At 46.8% G+C, this 22883-nt stretch overlaps 1 protein-coding gene across 3 annotated transcripts; it reads right to left on the bottom strand.

The window, feature by feature from the left end:
- Nucleotides 1-487: 487 nt before the first annotated feature.
- On the bottom strand, nt 488-22870 carry LOC139403885 (tetratricopeptide repeat protein 17-like). Of its 3 annotated transcripts, none has more exons than XM_071147074.1 (24): nt 22698-22870; nt 21656-21745; nt 21163-21332; nt 20094-20205; nt 19875-20006; nt 19559-19668; nt 19155-19302; nt 16954-17093; nt 16090-16250; nt 15045-15304; nt 14803-14918; nt 13908-14061; nt 13582-13653; nt 13191-13415; nt 9985-10171; nt 8730-8879; nt 8246-8493; nt 5271-5427; nt 4874-4994; nt 3455-3614; nt 2719-2802; nt 2475-2594; nt 2165-2308; nt 488-1197 (listed from the first exon to the last, which is right to left on the bottom strand). In XM_071147074.1, exons 1-24 carry the CDS (start codon nt 22863-22865, stop codon nt 1066-1068), a joined length of 3561 nt encoding a protein of 1186 aa, XP_071003175.1. In that variant the 5' UTR covers nt 22866-22870; the 3' UTR covers nt 488-1065. The 3 variants fall into 3 exon arrangements, with proteins under 3 accessions (XP_071003175.1, XP_071003176.1, XP_071003177.1); XM_071147075.1 differs by having other exon boundaries at nt 21163-21329; XM_071147076.1 differs by having other exon boundaries at nt 21163-21326.
- Between the last annotated feature and the right edge of the window lie 13 nt (nt 22871-22883).

Genomic DNA, 22883 nt, shown 5'->3' with positions numbered 1-22883 from the left:
CCTTCCCTCAATACTGTGACTGAATTGGGCAGGTTTCCAGTTACATCATATAGTTTCTTCAGTGAACACCTTGAGGAATGAAGGACAGAGGGAAAGATGTTTGTGAATTCATGAAATAAAACAATGTCCTGTCTGTACTTCCTAGTCCAACTCCACTGAAGACAGAACAAAGAACAGCAGCCTTCTGGCTCTGTATACTGTAGTCTATGGGACAGGGAGGCTGAGTGATGGGACTATGCTGGGCTCTATATACTGTAGTCTATGGGACAGGGAGGCTGAATGATGAGACTATGCTGGGCTCTATATACTGTAGTCTATGGGACAGGGAGGCTGAGTGATGGGACTATGCTGGGCTCTATATACTGTAGTCTATGGGACAGGGAGGCTGAATGATGAGACTATGCTGGGCTCTATATACTGTAGTCTATGGGACAGGGAGGCTGAATGATGAGACTATGCTGGGCTCTATATACTGTAGTCTATGGGACAGGGAGGCTGAGTGATGGGACTCTATATACTGTAGTCTATGGGACAGGGAGGCTGAATGACGGGATACATCCCAAAGCTTCCTAATAGAATTGCGAATGGAAGTGGTTGGTTTTACCCCCTACGACCAGAGTCTGAGATCACAGCGAATGGAAGTGGTTGGTTTTACCCCCTACGACCAGAGTCTGAGATCACAGCGAATGGAAGTGGTTGGTTTTACCCCCTACGACCGGAGTCTGAGATCACAGCGAATGGAAGTGGTTGGTTTTACCCCCTACGACCAGAGTCTGAGGTCACAGCGAATGGAAGTGGTTGGTTTTACCCCCTACGACCGGAGTCTGAGATCACAGCGAATGGAAGTGGTTGGTTTTACCCCCTACGACCAGAGTCTGAGGTCACAGCGAATGGAACCCCTGAATTCCTTTGGACATAAATTATATGGCAATGACTTAAAAAAAACATTATTATTATTTTTGTTTTTAAATCAACAACCGATTTCTTGTGAGTAACTACTGTAAGTTATGTTTTTGTATGTGTGTATGGTGTGTGTGTGCCAAGGGCTTCTCCTGTGGAGTCGTCTCAGGGTAGACGGCGGTCCTTCTTGGTTAGCAGGTAACACTGGATGGTTCTCAGGCGGTCCTTGGCAGGGGCAAACTCTGGCTGCAGCTCCAGAGTGGACTCATACCAGCGCATGGCCTTCTCAAACTCCTCCTGGAGAGACACACACACCAGTGAACAAGGAATAATAAATACAACTGATCAGTATTTACACAAATTACCACAATTCAGACTCATGTCATCATTTGACACAGCAGCATTAGCAGCAGCATTAGCATTCTTCAACACACCCCCCTGACACGCAACCAGCATAAGATTCCACACACACACACACTTACCAATACCAGCATAAATAACCTGCTTCACAACCACTGACACTTGAAGGGAATTAAGCACCTAAACCAGACGACAGACCATGAACCAGACGGCAGACCCTGAACCAGACGACAGACCCTGAACCAGACGACAGACCCTGAACCAGACGACAGACCCTGAACCAGACCCTGAACCAGACGGCAGACCCTGAACCACGAACCAGACGACAGACCCTGAACCACGAACCAGACGACAGACCCTGAACCAGACGACAGACCCTGAACCAGACGACAGACCCTGAACCAGACGACAGACCCTGAACCAGACGACAGACCCTGAACCAGACGGCAGACCCTGAACCAGACCCTGAACCAGACGGCAGACCCTGAACCAGACGGAAGACCCTGAACCAAACGGCAGACCATGAACCACGAACCAGACGACAGACCATGAACCAGACGACAGACCCTGAACCAGACGGCAGACCCTGAACCAGATGGCAGACCCTGAACCAGACGGCAGACCCTGAACCAGACGGCAGACCCTGAACCAGACGGCAGACCCTGAACCAGACGGCAGACCCTGAACCAGACGGCAAACCCTGAACCAGACCCTGAACCAGACGGCAGACCCTGAACCAGACGGCAGACCATGAACCAGACGGCAGACCATGAACCACGAACCAGACGACAGACCCTGAACCAGACAACAGACAGACCTAAACCAGACGACAGACCCTGAACCAGACAACTCATGGTCAGGCCATGACAACAATGCTGGTCCGTTCCCATGGTGGTGGGCTCACCATGGCGATGTAGACGTTGGCGAGGGTGAAGTGGTTGACAACGAAGTGCGGGGCGATCTCCACAGCCATGCGGGCCACGGTCAGAGCGTCCTCCCACAGCCGCGCGTTCTGGAAAATGTTGGCCAGGCTGATCAGAGGTACATCCTGAGAGGGAGGGCGGGGAAGGAGGGAGGGAAGGAGAGAGAGATACTGAATTATCACACAGCCCTAAAGCACAGGGTCATGTTCAGCAGTTCACACAGTAGAAAGATGTTTTGCAAAGGAAAACAAACGTGTGTGTTAATATTGGGCAAGTCTCAGTCCATGTTACCTTCATGTGGTGCGGGGCGTAGTGGAGGGCTTGGCGTAGGCAGTCGATGGCCCTCTTGCCCTGACCCTTCACCCTCCAGTAGAGAGCAGACATGCTGGACAAGACCCACGATGTCTGGTTCTGCTCAGGAGAGGAGAGACTTTCATTTGTCTGCATCTTTATACTGCCGGAAGATGCTGTGATTTGGGTGAAACAGGGTTGTAGACTAGCCTGACGGGCAGCTGCCACCTCCACAAACACCTACCTTCTCCAAGACCTTGGCGATGCGCGTGCCCACCTGCTCAAAGGACTGAGGGGAGAATTTATCTTTGCCCAGATTCTGTAGAACCTGAATGACAAACGGAAATCCGGTTGAGGATCATGACAGAACAGTGAAATGATAAAGACTGGTGAGATGTGAGTGACTCTGTCCCCTCCCTCTCAGAGTTGACTCTCTCTGTCCCCTCCCTCTCAGAGTTGACTCTCTCTGCCCCCTCACTCTCAGAGTAGACTCTCTCTGCCCCCTCACTCTCAGAGTAGACTCTCTCTGGCCCTCTCAGAGTAGACTCTCTCTGCCCCCTCCCTCTCAGAGTAGACTCTCTCTGCCCCCTCCCTCTCAGAGTAGACTCACTCTGTCTCCTACCTCTCAGAGTAGACTCTCTCTGTCCCCTACCTCTCAGAGTAGACTCCCTCTGTCCCCTACCTCTCAGAGTAGACTCCCTCTGTCTCCTACCTCTCAGAGTAGACTCGCTCTGTCCCCTACCTCTCTGAGTTGACTCGCTCTGTCTCCTACCTCTCTGAGTTGACTCTCTCTGTCTCCTACCTCTCAGAGTAGACTCCCTCTGTCTCCTACCTCTCAGAGTAGACTCGCTCTGTCCCCTACCTCTCTGAGTTGACTCTCTCTGTCCCCTACCTCTCTGAGTTGACTCTCTCTGTCCCCTCCCTCTCAGAGTAGACTCTCTCTGTCCCCTCCCTCTCAGAGTAGACTCTCTGTCTCCTACCTCTCTGAGTTGACTCTCTCCGGTGTAGTGGATGGCGGCGCGGTTGGCCACGCCAGCCAGGTGGTCCAGGGTGTGCATGCTGGCAGCCAGGTTGGCGTTGCACAATGGCTCCACCGCAGGCTCCTGGAGTGGAGTGGTAAAGTCTATGTGTTCCGTGATGCTGCGGAGGGAGGGGGGAAGCGAGAGAACAGCGGGGGAGCGGGGAAACGAGAGAACAGCGGGGGAGCGGGGAAACGAGACAACAGCGAGGGAGGGGGGAAACGAGACAACAGCGGGGGAGGGGGGAAACGAGACAACAGCGGGGGAGGGGGGAAACGAGACAACAGCGGGGGAGGGGGGAAACGAGACAACAGCGGGGGAGGGGGGAAACGAGACAACAGCGGGGGAGGGGGGAAACGAGACAACAGCGGGGGAGGGGGGAAACGAGACAACAGCGGGGGAGGGGGGAAACGAGACAACAGCGGGGGAGGGGGGAAACGAGACAACAGCGGGGGAGGGGGGAAACGAGACAACAGCGGGGGAGGGGGGAAACGAGACAACAGCGGGGGAGGGGGGAAACGAGACAACAGCGGGGGAGGGGGGAAACGAGACAACAGCGGGGGGAGGGGGGAAACGAGAGAACAGCGGGGGAGGGGGGAAACGAGAGAACAGCGTGGGAGGAGGGAATAGAACTTTAGACATTTTTCTAATTAAAAAGTGGCTTTGGATGATAAGAAGATATTTATTTTGCCAAAATGTTGCACTATCTCCTTCCCCAGAGTCAGATAAAGTCATGGTTACCACTGTTATGTGTACAGTTTGGAGGAAGTTGAAGGTAGTTTTATTTACTACAGTAGACTTCCTGTCACTGGGCTAGTGAGCAATGGCTCCAGACACGACCGTGCTTCATACGGCACAGAGACATACAAATGGTATCCAAGAGTTCATCTTAACAGTGTAAATACATATATTTTTTAAAGAGTTTAAAACTCCTACTATCCCTTTAAGTCCTAATAAAGTGAATCCCAACTGACTTCAGTGGCAGTCAACATTTTACTAGTTTATTAGTTAGTTGAATCAGCTGTCAGTGCAGGGTTGGAACAATGTGGACCGGGAGGTCGATTCCCCAGGGGAGGGTTGGAACAATATGGACCGGGAGGTAGATTCCACAGGGGAGGGATGGAACAAGGTGGACCGGGAGGTAGATTCCCCAGGGGAGGGTTGGAACAATGTGGACCGGGAGGTAGATTCCCCAGGGGAGGGTTGGAGCAATGTGGACTGGGAGGTAGATTCCCCAGGGGAGGGTTGGGAAACCACTGTCACAGACACACTATATATAGTTATCTATGAGATAACCAGAGTTCAAAGGTTGAATTTACAACACTGTCCTAACCCTTTACACAAGACAGACAGAGGTCAAAGGGGAAGGTTGGTACTGACTCGATGTTCTTGGCAGACACGGCCAGCCAGGTACTGGCCACGGTGGTGAGGTCTACCCTGCGTGTTCGCTGGCACTCCTCTGGCCCCGGCCAGCCCAGACCGGTATAGTCCCTCCATCGCCCTACACACACACACATACACATACACACACCTTTCTTAGTATGGTTCAATGATGATGACTAAGAGAACTGTCTTTATGGGAGAATCTCAAATTGTATTTCCTTGATTCCTCACATCCTTCTCAGAACCCATTGGATGTTAAAGTCAGAGGTCCCTCCCAACTGGCCTTCTTCTCCAATGGGTTTTGAGGAGGCGGCGAGAGGTCACGAGGAGTCAAGTAAATACAATTGAGATTGTCAGTGTGAGTTTGTCTGTGAGCATGCAGGCTGTTTATTACCTGAGGGCCCGGGGGAAGGGATGGTGGGGCCGCTGATCTCCAGAACAGAGTGGCCTCCAGGGAGCAGTGTCTCCCCCTGCAGGGTGTCCTCAGCACTGCCCCAGACCTCAGGGCTGTCCGCCTTGGGCTTCCTCACACGCTTCACCTGGAATGTGATCTGTGGAGGACCAGGAACACAGAGAGGAGGGGGGGGGATGTTGGGCTGGGGCCTGGCTACTGTTTGGACAGAACTTATTATACATCATGGTAGTTACTCAGGACATGTACCACTCAGCCCCCTGTCTGTCTCTATATTACATCATGGTAGTTACTCAGGACAGGACATGTACCACTCAGCCCCCTGTCTGTCTCTATATTACATCATGGTAGTTACTCAGGACAGGACATGTACCACTCAGCCCCCTGTCTGTCTCTATATTACATCATGGTAGTTACTCAGTACATGTACCACTCAGCCTCCTGTCTGTCTCTATATTACATCATGGTAGTTACTCAGGACAGGACATGTACCACTCAGCCCCCTGTCTGTTTCTATATTACATCATGGTAGTTACTCAGGACAGGACATGTACCACTCAGCCCCCTGTCTGTTTCTATATTACATCATGGTAGTTACTCAGGACAGGACATGTACCACTCAGCCCCCTGTCTGTTTCTATATTACATCATGGTAGTTACTCAGGACATGTACCACTCAGCCCCCTGTCTGTCTCTATATTACATCATGGTAGTTACTCAGGACATGTACCACTCAGCCCCCTGTCTCTCTCTATATTACATCATGGTAGTTACTCAGGACATGTACCACTCAGCCCCCTGTCTGTCTCTATATTACATCATGGTAGTTACTCAGTACATGTACCACTCAGCCCCCTGTCTCTCTCTATATTACATCATGGTAGTTACTCAGTACATGTACCACTCAGCCCCCTGTCTGTTTCTATATTACATCATGGTAGTTACTCAGGACATGTACCACTCAGCCCCCTGCCTGTCTCTATATTACATCATGGTAGTTACTCAGTACATGTACCACTCAGCCTCCTGTCTGTCTCTATATTACATCATGGTAGTTACTCAGGACAGGACATGTACCACTCAGCCCCCTGTCTGTTTCTATATTACATCATGGTAGTTACTCAGGACAGGACATGTACCACTCAGCCCCCTGTCTGTTTCTATATTACATCATGGTAGTTACTCAGGACAGGACATGTACCACTCAGCCCCCTGTCTGTTTCTATATTACATCATGGTAGTTACTCAGGACATGTACCACTCAGCCCCCTGTCTGTCTCTATATTACATCATGGTAGTTACTCAGGACATGTACCACTCAGCCCCCTGTCTCTCTCTATATTACATCATGGTAGTTACTCAGGACATGTACCACTCAGCCCCCTGTCTGTCTCTATATTACATCATGGTAGTTACTCAGTACATGTACCACTCAGCCCCCTGTCTCTCTCTATATTACATCATGGTAGTTACTCAGTACATGTACCACTCAGCCCCTTGTCTGTCTCTATATTACATCATGGTAGTTTCTCAGGACAGGACATGTACCACTCAGCCCCTTGTCTGTCTCTATATTACATCATGGTAGTTACTCAGTACATGTACCACTCAGCCCCCTGTCTGTTTCTATATTACATCATGGTAGTTACTCAGGACATGTACCACTCAGCCCCCTGTCTGTCTCTATATTACATCATGGTAGTTACTCAGGACAGGACATGTACCACTCAGCCCCCTGTCTGTTTCTATATTACATCATGGTAGTTACTCAGGACATGTACCACTCAGCCCCCTGTCTGTCTCTATATTACATCATGGTAGTTACTCAGGACAGGACATGTACCACTCAGCCCCCTGTCTGTTTCTATATTACATCATGGTAGTTACTCAGGACATGTACCACTCAGCCCCCTGTCTGTCTCTATATTACATCATGGTAGTTACTCAGTACATGTACCACTCAGCCCCCTGTCTGTCTCTATATTACATCATGGTAGTTTCTCAGGACAGGACATGTACCACTCAGCCCCCTGTCTGTCTCTATATTGCATCATGGTAGTTACTCAGGACAGGACATGTACCACTCAGCCCCCTGTCTGTCTCTATATTACATCATGGTAGTTACTCAGGACATGTACCACTCAGCCCCCTGTCTGTTTCTATATTACATCATGGTAGTTACTCAGGACATGTACCACTCAACCCCCTGCGTCTCTATATTACATCATGGTAGTTACTCAGGACATGTACCACTCAGCCCCCGGTCTGTCTCTATATTACATCATGGTAGTTACTCAAGACAGGACATGTACCACTCAGCCCCCTGCCTGTCTCTATATTACATCATGGTAGTTACTCAGGACATGTACCACTCAGCCCCCTGTCTGTCTCTATATTACATCATGGTAGTTACTCAGGACATGTACCACTCAGCCCCCGGTCTGTCTCTATATTACATAATGGTAGTTATTCAGTACATGTACCACTCAGCCCCCTGTGTCTCTATATTACATCATGGTAGTTACTCAGGACATGTACCACTCAGCCCCCTGTCTCTCTCTATATTACATCATGGTAGTTACTCAGGACAGGACATGTACCACTCAGCCCCCTGTCTGTCTCTATATTACATCATGGTAGTTTCTCAGGACAGGACATGTACCACTCAGCCCCCTGTCTGTCTCTATATTACATCATGGTAGTTACTCAGTACATGTACCACTCAGCCCCCTGTCTGTCTCTATATTACATCATGGTAGTTACTCAGTACATGTACCACTCAGCCTCCTGTCTGTCTCTATATTACATCATGGTAGTTACTCAGGACAGGACATGTACCACTCAGCCCCCTGTCTGTCTCTATATTACATCATGGTAGTTACTCAGTACATGTACCACTCAGCCTCCTGTCTCTCTCTATATTACATCATGATAGTTACTCAGGACAGGACACCTACCCACTCAGCCCCCTCGTCATCCTCACAGTTCCCGAAGCAGGGCCCTCCTCCGCTCCGGCCCGCTCCCATCACCCGGTCGTTCTTCAGCACGCGGATGCCCCTCAGGTCGCCTCGCTTGCCCCCCACGTCCATAGCCCCCTCGAAGGCTCCCATCAGCTCCTCCTTCAGCTGCCACTCCTCCTCATCCCTCTCTCCTCCTCCAGGCTGTTGGCTTGCCTCTCCAGAGCCGTTACTGTCCAGCACCACCTCTGTTACAAACAGAAAGGCAGGGAGGGTCCTGTTCATTAGGTACCAAACGGAAGAAAACGGACAGAAACAGGGAGGGTTTAACATGACATTTGTAGTTTTTCCGTTTCAAAACGTTTTGCTACAGTGCCCTAATGAACAGGACCCAGATGTTTGAGAATCTGAGTGTGCATAACTCCATGAACAGTTCTGTTCATTTGATTTCATACAGTCATAGTCCAAATCACAAGGGTCTTACTCTCAAACAGGAGGGCTTCCTCCACTGTGGAGACAGGCAGAGCCTGGGCAGCCGTGGTGGTGGGGTCCTCCTGCTGCTTCTGTCTACTGCCAGCCTCCCATTCATCTAGATGTAGAGTCACATCCTCCTCACCGACACACAAAGCACCCTCTGTTGACACACACACACAAAAGCCATCATCACACACACACAGAAACCAGAACTGGACCTCCTAGTGGAGACGGGTCTCTCTTGTAACCCTGCACCTTTTCACCTCTACATAGAAAGTGTGTGTGGAGGTTCTAAACATGGTGAGAGGGTTGGTGTCTGATTGGCAAATATAGACTTTTTTAAAAAGCAGCAGCAGCAGGACTATTTTTAACGGCTTCAATTATTGAGAGGAACATTTCTCCACTTAAATCACTTTCCTCTTTTCTCCACATTCTAGAGAGAAACACAGAGAGAGAGAAAGCGAGAGACACAGAGAGAGAGACAGAGAGAGAGAGACAGACAGAGAGAGAGACAGAGAGAGAGACAGAAAAAGAGACAGAAAGACAGAAAGAGACAGAAAGACAGAGAGAGACAGAAAGACAGAGAGAGACAGAAAGACAGAGAGAGACAGAAAGACAGAGAGAGACAGAAAGACAGAGAGAGACAGAAAGACAGAGGGAGACAGAGAGAGACAGAAAGAGACAGAGAGAGAGAGACAGAAAGAGACAGAAAGACAGAGAGAGACAGAAAGACAGAGAGACAGAAAGACAGAGAGAGACAGAAAGACAGAGAGAGACAGAAAGAGACAGAAAGCGAGAGAGAGACAGAAAGCGAGAGAGAGACAGAAAGCGAGAGAGAGACAGAAAGCGAGAGAGAGACAGAAAGCGAGAGAGAGACAGAAAGCGAGAGAGAGACAGAAAGCGAGAGAGAGACAGAAAGAGAGAGAGAGACAGAAAGAGAGAGAGAGACAGAAAGAGAGAGAGAGACAGACAGAAAGAGAGAGCAAAAATCTGAGGTTGGACTGCAGATAGACCTGGAATCTAACTCCAATACTGCAGCTGATCACCTGATTAATATTAAAGCCTTTAGACAAGATAGTCAGACAGAGGTCAAAGGTTGAATTTACAACACTGTCACCCCTTACACAAGACAGACAGAGGTCAAAAGGGGAAGGTTGGTACTGACAATAAAATAAGCCAAGTACCACTTATCCCAGGCCTCCCAAATTAATTTCCACAACAATGGACAATAAAGTATGGCATGAGAGGTGAACCGGGGCACTCACGCGGACATGGCGAGCGCTGCAGGTTGTAGAGGAATGGGTAGAACTGCAGGCATCGCAGAAGGGGCAGGCTGGCACGGCACTGGGCACAACTGGCAGAGAGAGCCAGGGTCTGGCGGAACAGGTCCAGGGCGCCCGTCACGTTGCCCTGGGCCAGATTCACGCTCACCAGGCTCAGGAGAGTGTGGGGCTGCAGGGGACCAGAGGAGAGCAGGGAAACAGAGTCATTAGAATGGATATCATTATATAACATCCCATTGGGACCATACTGTGGATATCATTACATAACATCCCATTAGAGAACACTGTGGATATCATTATATAACATCCCATTAGGACCATACTGTGGATATCATTATGTAACATCCCATTAGAGAACACTGTGGATATCATTACATAACATCCCATTAGAGAACACTGTGGATATCATTACATAACATCCCATTAGAGAACACTGTGGATATCATTACATAACATCCCATTAGAGAACACATTGTGGATATCATTACATAACATCCCATTAGAGAACACTGTGGATATCATTACATAATGAGAGAACACTGTGGATATCCTTACATAATGAGAGAACACTGTGGACATCATTAAATAACATCCCATTAGAGAACACTGTGGATATCATTACATAACATCCCATTGGAGAACACTGTGGATATCATTACATAACATCCCATTAGAGAACACTGTGGATATCATTACATAACATCCCATTAGAGAACACTGTGGATATCATTACATAACATCCCATTGGAGAACACTGTGGATATCATTACATAACATCCCATTAGAGAACACTGTGGATATCATTACATAACATCCCATTAGAGAACACTGTGGATATCATTACATAATGAGAGAACACTGTGGATATCCTTACATAATGAGAGAACACTGTGGACATCATTACATAACATCCCATTAGAGAACACTGTGGATATCCTTATATAACATCCCATTAGAGAACACTGTGGATATCATTACATAACATCCCATTAGAGAACACTGTGGATATCATTACATAACATCCCATTAGAGAACACTGTGGATATCATTACATAACATCCCATTAGAGAACACTGTGGATATCATTACATAATGAGAGAACACTGTGGATATCCTTACATAATGAGAGAACACTGTGGACATCATTACATAACATCCCATTAGAGAACACTGTGGATATCATTACATAACATCCCATTGGAGAACACTGTGGATATCATTACATAACATCCCATTAGAGAACACTGTGGATATCATTACATAACATCCCATTAGAGAACACTGTGGATATCATTACATAACATCCCATTAGAGAACACTGTGGATATCATTACATAATGAGAGAACACTGTGGATATCATTACATAACATCCCATTAGAGTACACTGTGGATATCATTACATAACATCCCATTAGAGAACACTGTGGATATCATTACATAACATCCCATTAGAGAACACTGTGGATATCATTACATAACATCCCATTAGAGGACACTGTGGATATCATTACATAACATCCCATTAGAGAAAACTGTGGATATCATTACATAACATCCCATTAGAGAACACTGTGGATATCATTACATAACATCCCATTAGAGGACACTGTGGATATCATTACATAACATCCCATTAGAGAACACTGTGGATATCATTACATAACATCCCATTAGAGGACACTGTGGATATCATTACATAACATCCCATTAGAGAACACTGTGGATATCATTACATACCATCCCATTAGAGAACACTGTGGATATCATTACATAATGAGAGAACACTGTGGATATCATTACATAACATCCCATTAGAGAACACTGTGGATATCATTACATAACATCCCATTAGAGAACACTGTGGATATCATTACATAACATCCCATTAGAGAACACTGTGGACATCATTACATAACATCCCATTAGAGAACACTGTGGATATCATTACATAACATCCCATTAGAGAAGACTGTGGATATCATTACATAACATCCCATTAGAGAACACTGTGGATATCATTACATAACATCCCATTAGAGAACACTGTGGATATCATTACATAACATCCCATTAGAGGACACTGTGGATATCATTACATAATGAGAGAACACTGTGGATATCATTACATAACATCCCATTAGAGAACACTGTGGATATCCTTACATAATGAGAGAACACTGTGGACATCATTACATAACATCCCATTAGAGAACACTGTGGATATCATTACATAACATCCCATTAGAGAACACTGTGGATATCATTACATAACATCCCATTAGAGAACACTGTGGATATCATTACATAACATCCCATTAGAGAACACTGTGGATATCATTACATAACATCCCATTAGAGAACACTGTGGATATCATTACATAACATCCCATTAGAGGACACTGTGGATATCATTACATAACATCCCATTGGAGAACACTGTGGATATCATTACATAATGAGAGAACACTGTGGATATCATTACATAACATCCCATTAGAGGACACTGTGGACAACTCCTAAAGGTGCTGTGTGACACTTTAAAACTGGTTTAATTGAACCTTTATTTAACCAGGCAAGTCAATTAAGAACAAATTCTTATTTACAATGACGGCCTACCCCGGCCAACGCTGGGCCAATTGTGCGCCACCCTATGGGACTCCCAATCACGCCCGGATGTGATACAGTCTGGATTCGAACCAGGGACTGTAGTGACTCCTTTTGCACCGAGACGCAGTGCGCCACTGTAAGAAAAGGTGTGTGTGTGTGTGTGTGTGTGTGTGTGTGTGTGTGTGTACACCTCGGAGGTGTTGAGAACCAAGGTGTCCTCCAGCAGTGTGCAATTTGATTGTTACGTGGAGCAGACCATTGCTGAAATACCAGTCCATCGTATCCTACTAGAACAGCCTCAGATATAGCTGCAAGCTGTTAGTAGTCCTGATATTTGGCAGTCTCAGCCAGGTACAACACCTGACAGTGCGTGGCCTGCAGGCCTGCCTAAGACTCGAGCACAGCAGAGGGCTAGGAACTGCTCCTTGTCAGCTGTTAGGGGTCGCCTGGCTGTCTGGAGAACAAGGTGCTTTCTGTATCCTTAAGTGTCCGCGCATACAAAGACCTTTGAGATGTTTCAATCCTTCTGGAATGTAATGTGATTTGTGGATTTAAATAAAGCAGTTAAAAGTGTGTGTACCTCAGAGGCGTTGAGTGCCAGGGCGTCCTCCAGCAGAGTATGTGCCTGGGCGCTGAGGCCGTGGCGCAGAAGCAGATTGGCAGCGTTGACGAGGGGCAGGTGGCGCTGGGTGGGCGGAGCCGAGGCCAGGGAGTGGCGCAGACACTGCAGCGAGCTGGTACCGTTACCCTTCGCCCGCCAGAACAACGCCGCCTCGTTCTGGAGCAACCAGCCAGGGGCGCTAGCCTGGAGGAGAGGAGGATGTACACTGTCTGAAGACGGATCATTTCCTATTACAACTGTGGAAGGCTGTTCATTCTGACAGAACAGTCCAAAGCCATCGCATTTCTCAGGACAGTAGTGGAGGATATTTCTGATATGAAACAATGTTTCTCTGTTCTATGGCGCTCACCTTCTTCATGGCTTGGGCTATGCTGGCACCAGCCTGCTCCAAACTCCAGCCTCTGCTGCGAGACAGCAGTACCTGCACCCGCACACACACACACACACACACACACACAGGATCAGCACAGTGACACACTTCAACCCTGCTCCAGTGGGGCTGCTCTGTGGCTGACTCAGTGGTGCTCCCAGTGGTGAAGATGGGTACTGTGACAGAAAACACATTTCTGTTGTCTCTGTAAAATGGATTAATAAAGATGGTATTGTATTGAATCCAAAGCCCAGTCTCTAAAATATATTGATGTTACAGACCACCTATCCAACACACGCACTGACCTGGGTGGCGTGAGGGTCTGGCAGCTCCTTGTCCTCCAAGGTCCAGCCCACAGAGGCAGGAAGGTCAGCTGGAGGGGGCTGGAGCACAGGGCCACAGTCTGGAGAAGCCAGGGAGGAGGGAGGGGGTCCGGTACCGTACAGCACCGTCTGCAGGCTGAACACACATCAGTGAGGTCAGCAAATACATGAATGTCATATCATATATCACATGTTACACAAACCATGCTGAGGAAGAGGCTCTACGAGTCAACACAATCGACCAGCACACACACGGCTTCAAGATACAACACACACCATGTTAGAAACAGGCACAAAAAGGTAGCATACACAAACAACCTGGCACACACAAACCCGAGGCCCAGTGTCTAACACGCTAACCCGGGGCCCAGTGTCTAACACGCTAACCCGAGGCCCAGTGTCTAACACGCTAACCCGGGGCCCAGTGTCTAACACGCTAACCCGGGGCCCAGTGTCTAACACGCTAACCCGGGGTCCAGTGTCTAACACGCTAACCCGGGGCCCAGTGTCTAACACGCTAACCCACTGGGGCGGCAGGGTAGCCTAGTGGTTAGAGCGTTGGACTAGTAACCGGAAGGTTGCGAGTTCAAACCCCCGAGCTGACAAGGTACAAATCTGTCGTTCTGCCCCTGAACAGGCAGTTAACCCACTGTTCCCAGGCCGTCATTGAAAATAAGAATTTGTTCTTAACTGACTTGCCTGGTTAAATAAAGGTAAAATAAAAAAAAATAAAAATAAAAACCCGGGGCCCAGTGTCTAACACGCTAACCCGGGGCCCAGTGTCTAACACACTAACCCGGGGCCCAGTGTCTAACACACTAACCTGGGGCCCAGTGTCTAACACACTAACCTGGGGCCCAGTGTCTAACACACTAACCTGGGGCCCTGTGTCTCAGGTGGGAGGTAGAAGGTGGGTAGTAGGTGGGCGGGGGGGATGACAGGAAACTCATCAGCACAGTCTGCCCTCCGAGGCCACAGCAGCCTCTGAATGTCCTACAGACAAAACACACGCAGTCAGCTCCACAGAACCTTTAGACTGCCCTGCCAACACAGCACAAAGCCCACTATCCACACACACTAATAAATCCTGCTAAACACACACACACAGTCTGAACTCACTTCGGTGGGGGAGGCCTGGTGGCCCCAGAGGGCTGCAGGCTCAGGGTCTCCGGACACGGAGGGGTGGAGGTGTGAGCTGGTGGTCTGGTTGGTGCTCGGCTCCGACACCAGAGCAACGCTGCCCGCCACAGAGACCTCCTCTCCAAACTGGATGTGGTGGACGTGCTCAAACAGGTCTCCACGGTGATAACGCACCGGCAGGTCCAAGGGGCAGAACAGGCTGCTCTGTTGTTGGCCCAGACGACACATCTGGTGGTTGCCTGAACAAAACAACTCATTATTGATGCACTATTTTATGTTTACCAAGGTGAATAGACAGAATTAACTGACCAGCTCTAAATGGACATATTAATTTATATAAAACTCAAATCAAATGTTATTGGTCACATACACATGGTTAGCAGATGTTATTGGTTACCAGATGTTATTGGTCACATACACATGTTTAGTAGATGTTATTGGTTACCAGATGTTATTGGTCACATACACATGTTTAGTAGATGTTATTGGTCACATACACATGGTTAGCAGATGTTAATGCGAGTGTAGAGAAATGCTTGAGGTTCTAGTTCCGACAGTGCAGTAATATCTAACAAGTAATCTAACAATCCCCCCCAACAACTACCTTATACACACACAATCTAAAGGAGTGAATGAGAATATGTAAGTATATGGATGAACGATGGCTGCTCATCCATATACACTGTTTGTATTTGTGTGTATCTGTGAGTGTGTATTGCGCTTGTGTGTGTGTATTGTATTCAAGTGTGTGTATTGCATGTGAGTGTGTATGTATATTGTGTGCGAGTGTGTGTGTTTATTGTGTGTGAGTGTGTGTGTGTATATATTGTGTGCGAGTGTGTGTGTTTATTGTGTGTGAGTGTGTGTGCGTATATATTGTGTGCGAGTGTGTGTGAGTATATATTGCGTGCGAGTGTGTGTGTTTATTGTGTGTGAGTGTGTGTGTGTATATATTGTGTGCAAGTGTGTGTGTGTGAGTATATATTGCGTGCGAGTGTGTGTGTGTGTGTGTATAGCATCTCACCCAGCTGTGCCTCCTTGGCCATCTGGGTCTCGTGGATGATGTTGCGGAGGATCTGCTCTTCCTGCAGCAGCCTGTATTGGTCCAGGGCCTCCTGCTGACGCAGGTAGTGGTCATGCTGTTTCTGGTATTCCTTCAGCTCGTTCAGCGTGCGCTGCAGAGACCTGGGGGGTGTGACAGATCACATATAGCTAGCCCGAGGCCTACTGACAGGTCACTGTGCTGTTATACACCGAGTGTACAAAACATTAAGAACACCTTCCTAATATTGAGTGGCTCCCGTTGCCCTCAAGACAGACTCAATTCATGGGGACATGGACTCTACAAGGTGTTGAAAGCGTTCCACAGGGATGCTGACCCATGTTGACTCCAATGCTTCCCACAGTTGTGTCAAGTTGGCTGGATGTCCTTTGGGTGGTGGACCATTCTGTATACAAACAGGAAACTGTTGGACGTGAAAAACCCAGCAGCATTGCAGTTCTTGACACAAAGTTACTTCAATCTTTTGTCTTTACCCTCAATGGCACACATACACAATCCATGTCGGAACTGTCACAAGGCTTAACAATCCTTCTTTTAACCCGTCTCCTCTCCTTCATCTACACTGATTGAAGTGGATTTAACAGGTGACATCAATAAGGGATCATATCTTTCACCAGGATTCCCCTGGTCGGTCTGTCATGGAAAGAGCAGGTGTTCCTAATATTTTGTCGACTCAGGGTATTTTCAGCATTGTAACCTGTGCCATATGAAGAGGAAGTCTGTGTCCACAACAATACTTCCCTTCTCATCAAATCCCCTTCAAAAAGGTTCCTCACTCTCTGTGAACCTAACCACACCCTGAGCAGTGAGGCGCTGTGCCTTTACCTGTGTTGGGCCTCCAGGCGCTGCTCCAGTTTCTGCTGACAGAGGACGGCGTGCTTCCTCCTCAGGGCCTGCTCAAAGCCCGGCTGGGCCTGGAGAGCCTGCTCATAGCACAGCACTGAGTGGTTATACTCCCCCAGCATCTAAAGACAAAGAGGATAGAGGACAGGAGGTAGAGACAGACAGAGATAAATAATCTATTAGAGATGATTCACTCGTCTAGTATAAATGGAGAGAGAACTGAAGGTCAGGGCCGGTAACATTGACAATAAATCAGCAGGAATACACTTCCTGAGCACCTGGAGAAAACCATGCCAACAAGCACTGCAGTCACATCCTACATCCATATTCACTGCATAACTGTTGGATAAATTATTGCTATACTCCAGTTTTGTAAAAAATCTTAGTGTCAGTGTATCATCCTAGTGCATCATCCTAGTGTCAGTGTACCAGCCTCGTGTCAGTGTATCAGCCTCGTGTCAGTGTATCAGCCTCGTGTCAGTGTATCAGCCTCGTGTCAGTGTATCAGTCTCGTGTATAAGCCTCCTGTCAGTGTATCAGCCTAGTGTATCATCCTAATGTCAGTGTATCAGCCTAGTGTCAGTGTATCAGCCTAGTGTCAGTGTATCAGCCTAGTGTATCAGCCTAGTGTCAGTGTATCATCCCAGTGTGAGTGTATCAGCCCAGTGTCAGTGTATCATCCTGGTGTATCAGCCTACTGTCAGTGTATCATCCTGGTGTATCAGCCTAGTGTCAGTGTATCATCCTGGTGTATCAGCCTAGTGTCAGTGTATCATCCTGGTGTATCAGCCTACTGTCAGTGTATCATCCTGGTGTATCAGCCTACTGTCAGTGTATCATCCCGGTGTATCAGCCTACTGTCAGTGTATCATTCCGGTGTATCAGCCTACTGTCAGTGTATCATTCCAGTGTAAGTGTATCATCCTCCTGTCAGTGTATCATCCTAGTGTATCATCCTACAGTAAGTGTATCATCCTCCTGTCAGTGTATCATCCTAGTGTATCCTCCTAGTGTAAGTGTATCATCCTCCTGTCAGTGTATCATCCTAGTGTATCATTCCAGTGTAAGTGTATCATCCTAGTGTATCATCCTACAGTAAGTGTATCATCCTACTGCCAGTGTATCATCCTAGTGTATCATCCTACTGTAAGTGTATCATCCTACTGTCAGTGTATCATCCTCCTGTCAGTGTATCATCCTAGTGTATCATCCTACTGCCAGTGTATCATCCTACTGTAAGTGTATCATCCTAGTGTATCATTCCAGTGTAAGTGTATTATCCTCCTGTCAGTGTATCATCCTAGTGTATCATCCTACTGCCAGTGTATCATCCTAGTGTATCATCCTACTGCCAGTGCATCATCCTAGTGTATCATCCTACTGTAAGTGTATCATCCTAGTGTATCATCCTACTTTCAGTGTATCATCCTCCTGTCAGTGTATCATCCTAGTGTATCATCCTACTGCCAGTGTATCATCCTAGGGTATCATCCTACTGTAAGTGTATCATCCTAGTGTATCATTCCAGTGTAAGTGTATTATCCTCCTGTCAGTGTATCATCCTACTGCCAGTGTATCATCCTAGTGTATCATCCTACTGTAAGTGTATCATCCTAGTGTATCATCCTACTGTCAGTGTATCATCCTAGTGTATCATCCTACTGTAAGTGTATCATCCTACTGTAAGTGTATCATCCTACTGTGTTGATGTAGTGAAAACATTAAAAGCAGACAGTATGTGAACAAAAACCAACACAACTCTACGTCAACGTCCCTCCAGAAATGTTAAAACGTAGTGGAAACAAATGTTCCAGAGCCACGTGTTCTATTTAAAGGCTAAGTTTGGTTTAAAATCACCTAATGCCTGCTTCCTTTATCGTCATTAGACATCCCTAAAAACTGACTTCGGTGTTCCTCAAGGGTCAGTGCTTGGACCCCTGCTGTTCTCTTGATAGATGCTAGTACCGTTTCACTACACACGATGTAGAATGGTGCCTCAATGGGAATGATAGAGCTGCAACTGTTGATGAAACCAGATGATGATGTCGTACAGCTAGCTTTCTGTGGTTTTGTCTGTCTTGTGTGTATTCCATCAGGAACCAACTTGGAAACAAGTGGAATCTCTTTAACGTGTTATCTCTTGGGTTGTATTCAGTGCATCTACTAGTGGTGCTATAACTCACTGCGTAGATGTTGCCCAGGGTGTAGTGGCTGGTGAGAAGGTCAGAGGTCAAATCCAGGGCAGTGTGAGCCACGATGGCAGCGTCAGCCGAGAAGTGGGCCCGATGCAGGATGTTGGCCATGTTCACCAGGGCCAGGTCCTTGTGCTGCCTGGATACACAACAGACAACGAGAATGGGACTTAAAACTCTTATATGATCCACTGTTTGAATGTTGAATAACCATAGCTGGGACATGTTCATTGGCCACCAACGGGCAGACAACATTATGGAATACTAGGACTTGTCCAATAAGAAAGGCTCATTTAGTTTTCCATTGCAAAGTGCTTTACATCGTGTGTCCTAATGAACATGACCCTGATGCCTGACAAGCTGAAGCCAGGGGCTGAGTTTTCCTTTGTTCGTACCTGGGTGAGAAGTGCAGGGCCCGGATCACACAGTCCACCGCCCGCCTGGGCTCATTCTTTATCCTCCAGTAGAACGACGCCAGGTTATACAGCACCCAGGATGAGGAGTTCTGGACAACACAACAAACAGGTCATCAAAAGGGAACTATATGAAAGTCAAACCCGAACACTATTAAAACAGTGACTGTCCATTTATAACATTGAACAAATCAGTGCATAAAAGTTCAAAGTAATCCCATACGGCTAAATGTAAACCAATAAAAACAGACCAGACAGTGTTGTTGAGGGTGAAGAGTGGCGATAGAGCGCAACATACCCTCAGCAGGCCCTGCTGGATGTGATGGCCCACCTCATCCATGCTGCGGCCCAGTTTGTGGGACAGGGAGCCAAAAATGGGGTCCTCTTTAGAGAGCAGAGGAGAAGTGAGGTTCACCTGTTCCTGCACGCCCTAGAAAACATAGACATATATGGCACAGATCCAGACATGTATGTGCAATCGCATTAACAAGCGGGTTTGCTTTCCCCTTCAACTCACCCGGAGATGCTGGAAACCGTGGATACTATATGGGAGCTCAAATACTCTGGCACAGTCAGGCTTCTCCAGATCCGGGGGTAGAGGGGACCTAAAATCTACATAATCCTCAGGGCTGAAAGAAACATCCATAGTCAAGGTCCAGGGAGCATTAGTGTAGTGTCCAGCAGAAGAGGGGGAACAAGAGCAGAAAAGGTAACAACCAGTGGTTGACTTGTATCATGTAGCTGTTTAAAATGCCTGTTGATGTAGGACATGCTGATCTAGATGTGAAAGACAAGCCATCATGGTTTATTCTATCAGAAATCTTTGTTGATTTCTCATCACCAGGGTGTCATCAATAATACTTGTTCTCTTGTAAACAACCTACGTTCTCCAATGTTCGAATATCACTTTGTGTGTTCTAATAATGACTTCTGACAGTATGTAAATACTTTCATTGTTTATTTGTGGGCGGCAGGCAGCCTAGTGGTTAGAGACTTGGGCCAGTAACCAGCAAGTAGCCTAGTGGTTAGAGCGATGGGCCAGTAACCAGCAGGTAGCCTAGTGGTTAGAGACTTGGGCCAGTAACCAGCAGGTAGCCTAGTGGTTAGAGCGATGGGCCAGTAACAGAAAGGTTGCTAGATCGAATCCCCGAGCTGACAAGGTAAAAATGTCGTTCTGCCCCTGAACAAGGCAGCTAAACCACTGTTCCTAGGCCGTCATTGTAAATAAGAATTTGTTCTTAACTGACTTGCCTAGTTAAATAAATGTTCAATTAAAACAAATATATACTTGTTTGTATAAAAGTTGATTTTGTTTTGTGCTGTAGTGTCATGACATATGTGACGTGATCATCCAATGCTTATATATTGTATGTTGTTGAAAATCTCCCAAAAAATGACTCATGTCATCGGTCAATGTCAATGATAAGATGAAGCCGTTTTGGAGCGCGACCAATGGATTCGTTACACGGCCCGGATGACATATGTCAACATCCCTTATCAGTGCTTCCCCTTGATAATGAGTTATGTGAGGGCACATTATTAGTAACAACCAAATGATTGGTCAAGAGTGCACAGCCTGGGCTTACCTGATGTCTTTACTCTCCAGGGAGATGTAGGTACCATCGTAGAGATCCAAGTCTCCCAGGGGTACTTTAGCCATGACACAGTCGGCATCCTCTTTATAGTGCCTCTGCTCCAAGCCCGTGTCCCTGTCCTCATTCTCCTCAATGTGAATCTTCTGAGCGACAAGCTGCTTCTGAACAAAGCAGGGGTCAGAGACATGAGATTCAGACCTTTCAGTGTGGCTTGATTTAGAAGCAATGCTATATCTCACTGGAACATAAAGAAAGGAAGACATGTTGCCCCATCTGATGTGATCCAATATATTCTTCAATAATCAATGAGTATTAAATGACTATTGAACAGCTGTGACTATTGGAGATATTGCATCTTTCAAGTAAGGGAGAGCACAGCAGTATAGATGTTTAACACAGTGGCCTTGGACTAACATTGTAAAACCAGGAAGTAGAGCAATAGGCTATGAGCACAGTGAGGTAGTCATTAAAAGATGATCATCACCTCTAACTTCTTCAGGTAGTTGACACGGGTCTCCTGTCGCATGAAGATGACAAGGTCATGTGGATGTTTAAGATTTAAAGGAGAGTCAACCTGCAAAAAAAATGAAAATGTTAGTCTTAAATTAAACAGTGACAGTACGTTTCCACTCTATGACTCGACCCCAAAGACTAAAGACCTCTGACCACAGTACACATGAAGTGAGACAACACCAAAACAGAATTGAGGCAGAGGAACCTGGCTGATTTGACACCGTAATTACGTAGTAGTAGCAGTTGGTAATCTTTGTTTTTTCCCCAATCCATCCATTTTAGATAGTTTGGTCACAGCTGAACAGAATGTCCATGGCTAAATAATCTGAACATTTAATGTCCTTCTAAACATCACTTGTAAGTGGATACTTTAGATTAGTTGTGTATAGCTACAAAGGTTACATCAAATATTATTTTATTTAAACCCCTATTATTTCTGGGCTTACATCAAGCCCGAAGCACAATTTTACATTCAATTCACTTAGCTTCGATGCAACCAAGAGAGTTTTGACATTGTGCTGGATGTCAAAACTATTGGTTGCATCAGAACTACTAGTTAGCTGGATGTGCCGACTCTGAGTCTGTCAGCTCTGTTGTGCCCATTTTATCTTTGAGCCCAGTAGCTAATTAGCTAGCTTGCCAACCTACTACCTACCAATCACCTATCACTAGTTTGCGTTATTTTAGATTTTCTAGGATGATTGGATGCCTTTAGCTAGTTAGAGCTAGCTAATATGTAAGTTAATTCTGGCTTACCCAGAGACCCCGTTCTCTAACTAACTTAGCTAACGTTATTTATCTAGGGGGTCAGCATTGCTGCATTACTGTGCTAGCAAAAGTCCCAGAGAGGAACTTATAAGTAGTTAATTGGCAATCGACAAGCTAGTATGAGCCTTCAGCCGTGTTAGCTAATGTTAGCAACAGTAAAGTCAAAGACACTGGTTCTACCTATATGTGATAAAATGGTTAGCTAGCTAGCAACATACGGTTATAAACACGGGCCGTTAACGTACTTGCTGTTGAATTTTTCCATCTTCAGTGACGACCCAGTGGGTGGTAGCTCCTCCGGGTTCGGCCAATATTATACAGAGTAGGATAAAAATCTTCCCTTGAACTGACACTTTTCGGGAAACGTTTACATAGGGCAGAGACCCAGAACTGATTTTCCTGAGGTCCGCCATTTTTCTGTCTTCTTTACA

This window comes from Oncorhynchus clarkii, unplaced genomic scaffold (genome assembly GCF_045791955.1).
Source record: "Oncorhynchus clarkii lewisi isolate Uvic-CL-2024 unplaced genomic scaffold, UVic_Ocla_1.0 unplaced_contig_12719_pilon_pilon, whole genome shotgun sequence".
NCBI lineage: Eukaryota > Metazoa > Chordata > Actinopteri > Salmoniformes > Salmonidae > Oncorhynchus > Oncorhynchus clarkii.
This window is presented reverse-complemented; position numbering and strand designations above follow the sequence as displayed.

Coding starts and splice junctions, on each gene's coding strand:
- LOC139403885 (XM_071147074.1), bottom strand. CDS start 22,865: ATGGCGGACCTCAGGAAAATCAGTTCTGGGTCTCTGCCCTATGTAAAC. Junction 13,654..13,907: donor CAGACCCTCACGCCACCCAG/GTCAGTGCGTGT, acceptor GTGCGGGTGCAG/GTACTGCTGTCTCGCAGCAG. Junction 8,494..8,729: donor GGAAGCCCTCCTGTTTGAGA/GTAAGACCCTTG, acceptor TGTTTGTAACAG/AGGTGGTGCTGGACAGTAAC.